This window comes from Chrysochloris asiatica, unplaced genomic scaffold (genome assembly GCF_000296735.1).
Source record: "Chrysochloris asiatica unplaced genomic scaffold, ChrAsi1.0 scaffold00041, whole genome shotgun sequence".
In the NCBI taxonomy this organism is placed as follows: Eukaryota; Metazoa; Chordata; class Mammalia; order Afrosoricida; family Chrysochloridae; genus Chrysochloris; species Chrysochloris asiatica.
This window is the reverse complement of record NW_006408559.1, coordinates 14824673-14837088: the sequence shown is the minus strand read 5'-3', so window position 1 is coordinate 14837088 and position 12416 is coordinate 14824673. Positions and strand designations below refer to the sequence as shown.

The 12416-nt window shown below is 45.6% G+C and overlaps 1 protein-coding gene across 1 annotated transcript in view; it reads left to right on the top strand.

Annotated features, from left to right (window-relative positions):
• The window catches only part of KIAA1147 (KIAA1147 ortholog), a 42231-nt gene that overhangs the window by 21503 nt on the left and 8312 nt on the right, over window positions 1–12416 (top strand). The window contains exons 2-3 of the mRNA XM_006861178.1: window positions 3011–3110; window positions 6782–6940. Coding sequence (XP_006861240.1) covers window positions 3011–3110; window positions 6782–6940 — 259 coding nt within the window. The remainder of the gene's footprint in view (window positions 1–3010; window positions 3111–6781; window positions 6941–12416) is intronic.

Genomic DNA, 12416 nt, shown 5'->3' with positions numbered 1-12416 from the left:
GGCTTGAATTTTTTCTTCAGTTCCCCCAGCTTGAGAAATGTTGAGCGTGTTCTTCCTTTTTGGTTTTCTGATTCCAGATCTTTGCACATTTTGTTATAATATTTGGCTTTGTCTTCTCCAGCTGATCTTTGATATGGATGTTGTTTATAGGTCCAGTGGTGAGCATTTTGAGGTGATTCTCATATCTGACTGAGATGAACTCTCCTTCCCAGCCCAGAAGGGCTTGTGTCCATTGGAACGTGAACAATGATGCCAGGCGCTCCATCTGGTCCTTCCTGTTTCTGTAGAATGGGGCTGGCCAGGTGTGGAGGAGCACAGAGGAGGAGGGCTCTGATGCAGAGCGAGCTGAGAGATGAGAACATCATCCATTGTTAACTAAGACTTGGGTTTGATCATGAGTACCTGAGACTCAAATTGCCCACAGCTTCATCAAGATAGGACTTGATTTCTGTCTCAGATAACACTCAAGAGCCAGCTGGCCCAGGCTGGCATGCTGGCTCAGATCCATGAGGCCATGCCAGGATCCATGTTGGCTTGTTGCTCCACCATCTCCTTAATCATTGGGCTGACGCTGGAACCTGCAAGGTCAAAGGTGGCTCATTATCATGCCCACATTTGGGGCAGCAGGCTGGAAGAAGGGGCAACCTGCTCCTTCCCTTTAAGGCCCGTGCTGGAAACAGCACACCTCACTTCTGCCCATGTCTCGTTGGCCAGAATTTGCTCACACAGATGCTGTTGTTCGTTCCTGTTGAGTTGACCTTGACTCGTGGCTTCCCTGTGTTTGCATGTAGGACTGCTCCACACGGCTTTCATTACTGTGGCCTTTGGAAAGCAGATTCCCAGGCTTGTGTCTTTCAGGGTGCTGCTGGGTAGGTTTGAACTACTAACCTTTCAGTGAGTAGTTGAGCGCCTGACTGCTTGCATCACCAGAGACCTCATATGGATGTCCTCAGAAATGTAATCTTCATTTAGGGAGGCCTTAAAAAGGAAAGGGTGGGTATTGAGGGGCTAAGCCAGCATTCCTTACAAACGTCTTCTGTAAAATTCGTTCCTTAGGATGCACCTGAAAAAACAGATTCATTGGCCAAGCCAGCATTCCTAAAAAATGTCTTCTATAAAGTTAGTTCCTTATGATGCACCTGAAAAAACAAGCTCATTGGCCAAATAACACTGGGAAACTGTAAGCACTGTGTGGCTTTAGAGATCCACATGGCTCTGTGACATATGAAAGACCCTGAAAGGCCAGGAGCCTTTCAAGAAGGCTGAACCGAAGGCTGAACTCTGGAGAAGGGGCCTCCTTTAGAGAAGAAGAGAAAGAGTTAGGGAAGGACACAGAGCTCTACCATCCAGAGAAGCAGGGTAAATAGATAGATCGGCACCAGGGGAATGAAGGGAAAAGAGCATATGTGTGCGTGTGGTGAAAAGATACACACAAAACATCCATCCATTCAACAACTCCGAAATGTGCATGTCAGTGAGATGGGGTGCATTCTCCGCGCTGTATAATCTTTCCCACTCTCCCTTTCCAAGGGATTCCATCACTGTTAGCATAAACTCAATTCTCCCTGAACAGAAACTGCTGATAAGCACTAGTCATCTCGGCTTCTAAATATAGTAAAACCTGCAAAAGCTGAAGCCTGTGTAAAATGGAAGCCTGTCAGAGAACAAAACAAATGTTTTCCACTAACAGAGAGCCCCAGGAAACAAAGAAGACTGCACCCCGCCAAAGGAGCCAGAAAAGCAAGGTGGTCTCATCCGGCTTCAGCTATCACAGATGCCACTTTGTTTGCTTTTTTCTACATTAGTGAGATTTTGCCTTTTTGAGACAGACTGCCTTCAATTCAGTCAGTGTGATGTTCTCCAGGTTCCTCCCCATGGTGGTGCTCATCTCTCTCTGTGGCTATGTAATACTCTATTGTGTGGATAGAGCACATTTTGTTGATCCATGTTGTTGTTATTAGATACTCTTGGGTGAGTTCCAACTCCTAGTGTTACAATAGAACAAACACCCAGGCTTGCCCCATCCCTGTTTCAGCCCGCTGTTGCAGCCATTCTGTCATTGCATCTTTTTTTTGGGGGGGGTTCCTCTTTGTTTTGACCTTTTGCTTTATCAAGCATGATCTCCTTGTCTAAGGGTTGGTCCCTTGCTGGACTGCAAAGTCAATTTTAACCACAAGGTCGGCAGTTCAAGCTCACCAGCATTCCTCAGAAACCTTGTACGGGGTCACTGTGGGTTGGAACTGACTCAACAGCACTTAACAACATGTTCAAAGTACATGAATCTTCACCTGTAAGGAACTGGCTAAACTTCTTCCAACACCGATGTGTTTGTTCTAGAAGCCCATTGTTGTTGTTGTTGTTAAGTGCCATCGAGTCGGATGGTATGTTCAATATCCTTCACCATTACCGGAATCAAAGGGATCAATTCTTCTCTGGTCTTCCTTATTCATTGTCCAGCTTGCACACACATATGATGCAATTGAAAAGACCATGGCTTGGGTCAGGGCACCTTAGTCCATCCACAAAGTGACATTTTTGTTTATCCATTACAGGATATATTTCTGAGGAATTATCAAATGACACAGAGACTGAGGGATTTTTTTTTTTTGATTTGTTAAAGCCTTAGTAGCTACAAAAAGGTGAGATTGAAGCAAGATATAAAGGGGTTTAGGAGAGAGTCAAAGGTGAGGAGATGGGGTACAAGGTATAGATCGTGTGAGAGGCAGGAGATTTGGAAATGACCAAGCAGAATGGCAGAATCAAAGAGAGCATCTTCACCACAAGGGTGAGCAGTGTCCATCTCAGGAAGAGTCACAGGTCCCTTACTGGCCATCTGACTCATCCAGAAGCCCGGCCAGTGTGAAGGATGGGATGAGGCACGGATCACTGGCTGGTTCTGTCAGCTTGAGCCAGCCGGCCATTAACTAAGAACCATGGGTGCTCAACTCCAGAATAGACCCTTTTCTTGGAGTGACTTTTCTTTCTCTTACCTTATCTTCCTTTTCCACAGGAAACATGGTGGAATGGTGCTTACCACAAGATATCGACCTTGAAGGAGTTGAATTCAAGTCTATGGCTAGTGGGTCTCACAAGATCCAGTCTGATTTCATGTGAGTACATCGGACCTCATGACATGTAAGCCCTGAGAACACGTGTGTCATTGTGTGTTGGCGTCAGCTTTTCCAGCAAGAAGAGCCTTTGCATTGGTCAGGTGCTCAGTGGGTTTCATGACCTAAAAAGTGAAGCCTTCTTACTGCAGATACGTTCTCTCTCCTTCTGAGAAAGGAAGTAGCCTTTGCTAGCAGCTCAATTTAATGAAAGGATGACATTTTAGCACAGTCCTGTACTGAGGAAAACAAAAGAAAGGCATTCAGATTTCTGTGAGATGCAAATGGAAGGAACTTAAGGGTCACAAGGTGGCTTGAGTCTCATCGCTTGGCTGAATTCTTGACTGACACGGAGAAAGGGAAGGAATGAAACAGCCACTCTGAACACTTAGCCTATTGAAATCAGCAGACGTGGGACGTGGGAGGGGAAATCCCTATTGCTTATGCTAACAGAAGAATCTAGTTGTGAACGGATCTCAAGACTAGTCTTTGCTCTGATTCTCACGCTGAGTCTTCTGGTATAGGAGAGAAAAAGGGATAGTCCATGGGCTGAGCACTTGAGTGACAGATCTACCAGAGACCAAGTCTTGGTCCCAGAGGGACAACCTTGGTGAGTCTGTGACCTCAGGCCTTGGTTGTCTCATTGGTGAGGTTGAGTGGCTCGGTGGCATCATGAAGGGGGTACCTCATGTGCAGACGACACTGGGTGATGGCGTCCGCAGGGGTGACACCAAAATGATTGTCTGTAAAATTTGTGGCAGCATCAGCTGAGATTTAATATTATTTTACAAAAATATCTCTGCAAATAGTTAATAACAACAAAAACATCTTCTATGCCCACCTTACTTGTATCAACATACCAACAAGGCTAAAAACTCTATGCCAATGTACTTTTCTAAAAAACTTTTTATTGTGGATTGAGTGATGGTTTACAGGGCAGATCATCAGTTTTAAATCCAATACACCATACACTTTGCTTTATTACGTGGTTGCAAACCCCTCCATGCACCAACAGTTAACAGCATTGGCCTCTATCCACTTTAACTCTTGTACTTCCTCTATGTCTCCTGCTACCTTTGACTTTCCTCTGCTAACCTCCTTCGTGTGTGTTGCCTGCCCCATCACCACATTAACATGTGTCTACTCTCTAGCCCATGAATAATTCCGACCTTGTAGCCATCATAAATTTTTTTTTAACCAAGAAAAACGTCTCTTTTCTCTTTACAATAGTGATCTCATACAATGTTTTTTCTTTTGTGATTGAGTAATTTCACTCAGTTTTTCACTGTTCTCCAGGTTCACCCATGTGTGAGGTGCTAATTTACTTTTGGAATCTTCTAATGGACTCCTGGTATGATGCTATAGGATAAAGCACGGGACTGCAAACCACAAGGTTGCTGGTTCAAACCCACTAGGTGCTCCTGGAGACCAAATACATTTTTTTGTTTTTAAAGTTTTTATTGTGAATCAAGTGATAGTTTACATGGGAGAAAATCAGCTTTACACTCATCCTATCGTATTTCATTTCATTGCATGATTATAATCCCTTCTATGCATCATCATTCAACAGCATTTGCTTCCAATCCCTCTAGTTTTTTTTTGGATGTACACCTAACCACTCAGGAATATATAACCATTCAAACAACCAAAGGGAACACCCCACAAGTCTGCCCCCCGTCCGTCAGCACACAACCCCTCTCCCTCTCTGAGTCCAGAGTCCCCAGTCGCTCCATCTCTCCTCATCATCGTCTCTGCCTCCATCTCTGGTGTCACTGCTTCTTTGGATAGGATCCCACACTCCGCTCTTCTCTCTTGATGGTCCCAGGGTCCTCCACTCCTGGACTGCAAGATCAACCACTCCCCTCCTTTTGTTACAAAATGTCTACCTTTAACATTTGTGACTTTCACTATCAGTCCTGATAACAATTATTCACTATTGAACCACAAGAGTCTTATCCCCATCTCCTTTCACCAGCCCCATCCAAACAGGTTGGAGACCAGTCAGTGGAGATTCTACCTTCCCCTGCACCCTCTGGAACTAAGCTCCTTCTTGTAAGCCAGAAAACTTGTAAGCCAGTCACTTAGTGCCTTTATAGCCCCCTCATTTTGTGTAGCCAATGTCTAAGTTGCCCATCCCTGTCAACCCTGTGTACAGAGGGGGTGGGAATGATCCTTGCTGTAAAGATTTGTTCCCTCTTTTAAGCTACTACATCCATAAGTATAGGTCAACTTCATCAAATTGTAGCAGATTACTCGTTTTTCCCTCTTCTTTCTTCCTCTAGTCAAGTTCTGATCATCTAGCCATTGAAGCTAGGTCAAATGGGTACTATCTGCAAGTGTGGGTGTTCTTGTGCATCTCCCCTCACTTCATATCAACTGGACACTTCACTCTCCTCTCTAGTCCTCTGACTATGTCCCTATCCATGGGCTCAGGAGTCCCCAGGTCATGCTATACTGCTGGCCAATCAGGTCTCAACCCAGGTTGACAGGCCAGTATATTTTGTTGTTAATTGTCATGTGATCTAAGAAATGTTACATTTGACCAATTTACAGTTGTATTTATCACATATTGTTTTAAAATTGGAGTCTTATGTGGCGCTGTAAGATAAGCACTGAACTGCCAACTGCAAGGTTGGCAACGACCATGCTCTCGTCCGAGCCGTCACGATTACCCAGTTACAGTGATGCATGCGTTGTTGGGTTGGTTCTTATATTCTCTGACTTTGTCACATTTTCTAGCAATTTACTTGCAATATTGTGCTAAGTAGCATTTGTGAACCTCCAACAATAAGTTTTCTGGGAATGAAGCAGCAATTCAAGGCAAAGAAGGAGAGAATTCAAAAAGGTTTCCGCTGGGTCACTAAGGATGTTGTAATTGATGATGTAACTCAGCGTAGAAAGGTTTTACAAAACAATTCTGTCATTAGTTGTCTTGTGGTCTAAGAAATGTTACATTTGACCAATTTACAACTGTATTTATCGCATATTGTTTTATTATTGGAGTCCTGGTGTGGTACTGTAGGATAAACACTGGACTGCTAACTGCAAGGTCCGCTGTTCAAACCCACCAGCCTCTCCTTGGAAACACTATGCAGGGTCGCTGTGAGTTGGAACCGACTCGATGGCGCTTATCAACAACAACAACATTTTATAATTAAAATGGTGATAAACATGACTTAGGATTCTGTATAGACCTTCTTCACAAGAGGAGGTCCATGGTGGTCCGTGAGTTACTGCATTTGGTGAACCCAACCCTAGTGAAACTGCTGGAGTGTCTTCAACTAAATGTTCCTAAAAAAGTATGTTTAAAGACAGCTTTGTCATTTGGAATACTGAACAGAGTTAATTACTTGGTGTAGGACTAGTGAGGTACACACATCTTAGAATAATCAACCACGTGAGATCAAAAGGCAGTATTTACCCAAGGACAAAGTTCAGAAGGTTAGGAAAGGAGGAGGAACGGAAACAGGAAACCCAGGGAGGAAGTGGGTGTGTGGTGTTGTATAGTGGAGATTTCAGTCAGCAACATGGAACTCAATGTGCATGAATTGTTGAACCGGAAACTGATCTCTGTGAACCTCCACCCAATTCACAATGAAAAGTTAAATGCATCAATATGTGAAAACAGTGCTTTCTGATTTTGACTCCCACTGTGCATTTTTGGTCCCTTTCAGCTATTTCCGCAAGGGCCCCTTCTTCGGCCTGGCCTGCTTCGCCAACATGCCAGTGGAAAGCAAGCTGGAGCGGGGGGCCCGCATGAAGTCAGTGGGCATCCTGTCCCCATCCTACACCCTGCTGTACCGCTACATGCATTTCCTGGAGAACCAAGTTCGGTATGTGGCTGGAATCGACTCAGTGGCTTTGCTCACAATCTGTGTAATGACGTCACTGTTGTTGGGCTTTTAGGTTGTTTTTTTCCACCTCTGTCAACACTGCTGTCAACATCAGCATCTTCATGCACCAGTGGTCACCGTTGTCCTTATGAAGGTCTCTGGGCTACATTCCTAGAAATGGAACCACTGGGCCAGAGGGTATCCACAAATTACTGTTGGATACTCATTTTGCAAGTTACCTTTCAGAAAGGGGGTGACATTTTGTGCCAGCCCCTCAGTGAGTGGAGCCCCCACCCGCCTTACTCTTCTCTCCCCAGAAGCAGGTGTGATTTTGACAGTGTTGCTTGGGTGACCACTGGTGAATTACCATTTTGAGCCGTGAGCTTTTCGTCCATCTTTAGTTCTCATTCTTTTTACCACTTGGCGTCTTGGTCCCCTCCCATTCCCTCTTAGTTTCTACCATCCCTATGGATTGGGAGTGGCATCTCCATGAGTAACTCCTTCTTCCCCCTGAGATAAGGATGTGCCGTGAATTCATCACCCCAATACCTAAGGGAGCTGGAAGACTTCATTTTTATGACTCACCGTTAAATTGCTTTTCATTTCCATGTCTGGTCTGATCCTTCCCTACTGAGGAAGGAGAGGAGGAGGTGTTTTCCCACCCAGCAGGCAAGGAAACCAAGCTAAGAACTGACTGTAGAACATTGTCCTTTCATCTGCACCCCACCACCTTCTGGCCAGGTGACCAAGGTCACCAAACAGTGCAGGCAGGGAAGTTGTTAGAACCCAGATGTGCACCCAGAGATGCAGACACTGGTCCTCTGTGTCACCGTCACACTCCTGGGCTGTCATACCCTTAGCAACAGGTCCCCAGAAAGTGAAAGAATCTCAGGGTAGCCAGAAACACAGAAAGGAAGAAGCAAATGAGAGGTCTTGTCCCCAGGGCTTTGCTGGAAGCCAGGAAAGATCTGCAAGAGGGATGCGAGTGTGTGCCTTTCTGGACTTGTTGTTGTTAAGTGCCGTTGAGTCTGTTCCGATCCATACGACCTTGTATAGTGTTTCCAAGGAGCGGCTGGTGGGTTTTTGAACCATCCACCTTTAGGTTAGCACTTCAATGCTTATCCTACAGCACCACACAAGGATTTTTTCTGTTTCCCTGCATTTGCAAAGCTGGAAGACAGATGGGTTCCAACCAGCAATAAATGCACTGGATCAATAATTGCTTCACGTTAGTTATGGGTAGGACAGCCAGCAGGAGTCTTGGTGGGTATCCACACGGTCATTATGTAGCTTTTCCACAGTTGTTGTAACAGGATACTACAAAGTTGATAAAGAATAGAAATGGATTCTTTCACACTGGAGGCTAGAAGTCTAAATTCAGAGCGTCAGTAGGACCGTGCTCTCTCGGAGGGCTCCAGGGGAAGAGACTTTCTTGTCTCTCTGAGCTCTGGTGGCCGCAGGAATTTCTTGACTTATAGCTGTGGTGCTGTGGGTTAATGCGCTGGACTGCAAAGTCGGTTTGAACTGCAAAGTCGACGGTTCAAGCTCACCAGCCGCTCCTTGGAAATCCTATACAGGGTCACTTTGGGTTGGAATCGACTCGATGGTACCCAACAACAACAACAAGCTGCGTCTTGATACGCCTCCTGTCCTCTGTCTGTCTCTTTGCTTCTTTCCTAAGGACACCACTGATCTCCTCCAGTATGGCCCTGTGCTAATTATTATCATCCTCAAGGACCCTGTCCTTGAGCCTGGGTGAAATGAGAAGCAAAGGGCTTTTACTGAGAGGCAAGGGAATTTGTAGATCACAGGTCCCAGAGGATCCGGAACCTAGTAATCGGAGATGTTTCGGAGTATTTTTATAAGAAAATAAAAGGAACTTCAATAAAAATTCAGTGACTGGTTGGCATTTAGGTTGTTAGGTTGTTGTTAGGCGCTGTCGAGTCAGTTCTGACTCATACAATGCACAGCAGAACAAAACCCGGCCTCGCCCTGCACCATTCTCACAATTGTTCAATTTCAATCCATTGTTGCTGACACTCTATCAATCCATGTCATGAGGGGGAGGAGGGGTCTTCTTCTTTTTTCACTGACCCTCTACTTTACCAAGCATGATGTCCTTCTCCAGGGACTGGTCCTTCCTGACAACATGTACAAGAGTTGTGTTTGCCATCCTGACTTCTAAGGAGTATTCTGGCTGTACTTCTTCTGAGACCTATTTGTTCATTCTTCTGGCTGTCCATGGTACTTAAATTATTCTTTGCCAACACCATAATTCAGATGCATTGGTTCTTCCTTGGTCTTCCTTATTCATTGTAGAACTTTCACATGCCTATGAAATGACTGAGAATACCATGATGCATGTCAGGCGCACCTTAGTCCTCGAAGTGACATCTTTGCTCTTGATATTTTATAATATTTTAAATCAATAAGGAGGTCTTTTGCAACAGATTTGCCCAATGCAATACATCATACAACATCTAGAGTGCTGTTTCCATGAGAATTGATTGTGGATTTAAGTAAAATGAAATCTTTGAGAACTTCAATCTTTTCTCAATTCTCATGCATATGAAGGAATTAAAAAGACCATGGTTTGGGTTAGGTACACCTTAGTTTTCAAAGTGACATCTCTGCTTTTAGACACTTTAAAGTTTTGTCCCGTGCAATCTGTCATGTGATTTCTTGCTTGTTTGTTCAGGAGCATTGACTGTTCATCCGTGTAGAAAGAGGTCCACCACCCATTTGTCAGTGTCTTATACTGGGGTGGCTGGCATGCTGTCCATGGTGCTGGAAACTGGGGCACAGAAATTCCATGGGTGGACAGCAGGGTCTCCCGTGGTGGACAGGTTTTAGCAGAGCTTCCAGACAGAGACACACCAGGAAGAATAAGAGCATTGCTGTCTAGTGCCATTGAGTTGGTTCCAACTCACAGTGACCTTGTATACGGTTTCTGAGGAGCAGCTGGTCGGTTGAATTGCCAATCCTGATGTGCAAAATAACCTTGAGATCAAGTGCTCATCCAACAGCACAACAAGAGCATCTGGTGTTGTTGTTGAGTGCCGTGAAGTCGGTCCCAACCCACAGCTACCCTGTATAGGGTTTCCGAGGAGCGCCTGGTGGGCTTGAACCGCTGATATTATGGTTCAAATGTTGCAGTCCGGTGCTTTATTTCACAGCGCCACACTAAGACTCCAACAAGAGCATTGCTTAGTTGGTTGGTGGTGTGCTTTGGAGTCGGTTCTGACTCATAGCGACCATATACAGGCTGGAAATCTTTAGAGGAGCAGAAAACCTTATCTTTCTCCCACAGAAAGGCTGCGAATTTCTAACTGGTGACTGATCTTTACGTTAGCATCCTGACTCATAATCACTACCTTACCACAACTCCTTAACAAGAGTATGTTGTTGTTGTGAAGTGCTGTTGAGTCGATTCCAACCCATAGCGACCCTGTATAGGGTTTCCGAGGAGCAGCTGGTGAACTTGAACCACCAACCTTGCAGTTCAAACGACTTTGCAGTCTGACACATTAGCTCACAGTACCACACCAGGATGAGAGCTGTCCCTCAGAGAAGAACAGAATTTAGGGATAATTTTTTGAATAGAGTTGATGTTGGTGTTTTGCCTTTTTAAAATACAAATTTCCTGAAGGTCTTATCAAGAGCTTGCCCCTCACCTTCCTATTTATAAATGATTTGGAGTCTTGTCGATCTGGCTGAAACTTCGGGGCAGACTGGAAACAAGGAACCCAGTGTTCCTGAGTGACCAAAGCTTGTGAAAACTCTTTAGGACACACTGTCATCCACGTCATGTGTACCGCAGCAGAATATCCAGGTGGCTCTACTACCTGAGGTAGCCCTGCAGGATAATGCGCTGGACTGCAAAGTCAGTTTGAGCCACAAGGTTGATGGTTCAAACCCACCAGCCGCTCCTTGGAAACCCTATAGAGGGTTGCTATGAGGCAGAACGGACTCAATGGCACTCAACAACAACAACAACAACTACCTGAGAAAAACAAGCCAACACACAGGTTTTGGAGCACTCAGCTCATTGCCCACATTCTCACATGAAAGGAGAGGAGCCCCAGCCTGGGCTTTGGAGGTGGCATCACACTCTGTGCCATGCTGGACGGAGGCTGGATGGTTAGAGGAGTGACCCTGAGGAGTGGCTCCGGCCTCTGAGTAAACCACCCAAGGGGGGCCAGGAGGTGGGCAGCGCTTACTCAGAGAAGCTGTATTTTGAATCCTTTTCTGGCTCCAAGAGCATTAAAACGGGCTACAAGGGTTTTAGTGCCTTTTACTTTGACTCTCTGGATGGCGCTGTGGGCTAATGCGTCAGACTGCAAAGTCATTTGAACTGCAAGGTCAGTAGTTCAAGCTCACCAGCTGCTCCTTGGAAACCCTATACAGGGTCGCTATGGGTTGGAATTGACTCTATGGCACTTAACAACAACAACTCCCCCACTAAACAGTGCCAAAGAGTCATGGTGTGGTTCTATAGGATAGGCACTGGACTGCTAACTGTTTAAGGTCAGTGGTTCAAATCCACCAGCTGCCCCTTGGAAATCCTATACAGGATCTCTATGAGTCAGAACTGACCCAACAGCCCTTAACAATAACAAACCATATCCTATGATACCCACAGTGTTCCTGTGCTCGGCTTGAAGGTGGGCTCTCCAGGGTCCAGGTGGCTCAGGGTCTCTGGTTAGCATTCTTGTCCTTTGGGGACAAGCCACAGTGCTACCCCAACCAAATCCCTGCCAGTCCAACAGAATGAGGCGAGGCAGGAGAGAAGGGGTCAGGATGCTTTTTTTGGCATTACTTTATTGTGATAAAAAATATGTAGAGAAGAATAGGTGCATTGAATTGTGGTGTTGGCAAAGAATGCTGAAACTACCATCGTCTGCCAGAAGAACGAACGAATTTGTTCTGAAAGAAGTACAGCCAGAGTGCTCCTTAGAAGCCAGGATGGAGAAGCTTCAGCTCAGGTACTGTGGGCATGTTGTCAGGATGGACTTGTCCCTGGAGAAAGACATCGTGCTGGGGAAAATGGAGGGTGAGTGAAAGGAGGAAGGCCCCCAACTGACACGGCGCTGCAGCAATGAGCTCACAACTGTGAGGGAGGTACAGGCTCAGCAGCGTAGCACCCATGGAGTCACTAGGGGTCTAAGGTGCCTAACAGTAGCAACAGCAGTAATGGTCATGTGCTGGGGGTCGGTGCAGACTCATCGTGACCCTGTCAACCTTTACGGGAGCAGAAAGCCCTTCTGATCTTTCTCCCACGGAATGACTGGTAGTTTCAAACCGCTGACCGTGAGGTTAGCAGCCCGATTCATAACCACTACGCTACCAGAGCTCCTTACAACAATAATATGTGTATATGACGTGTGTGTATTTGTTGTTGTGAAGTTCCATTGAGTCAGTTCTGATCCATAGCAACCCTGTACAGGGTTTCCGAGGCTGTAAATCTTTACGGGAG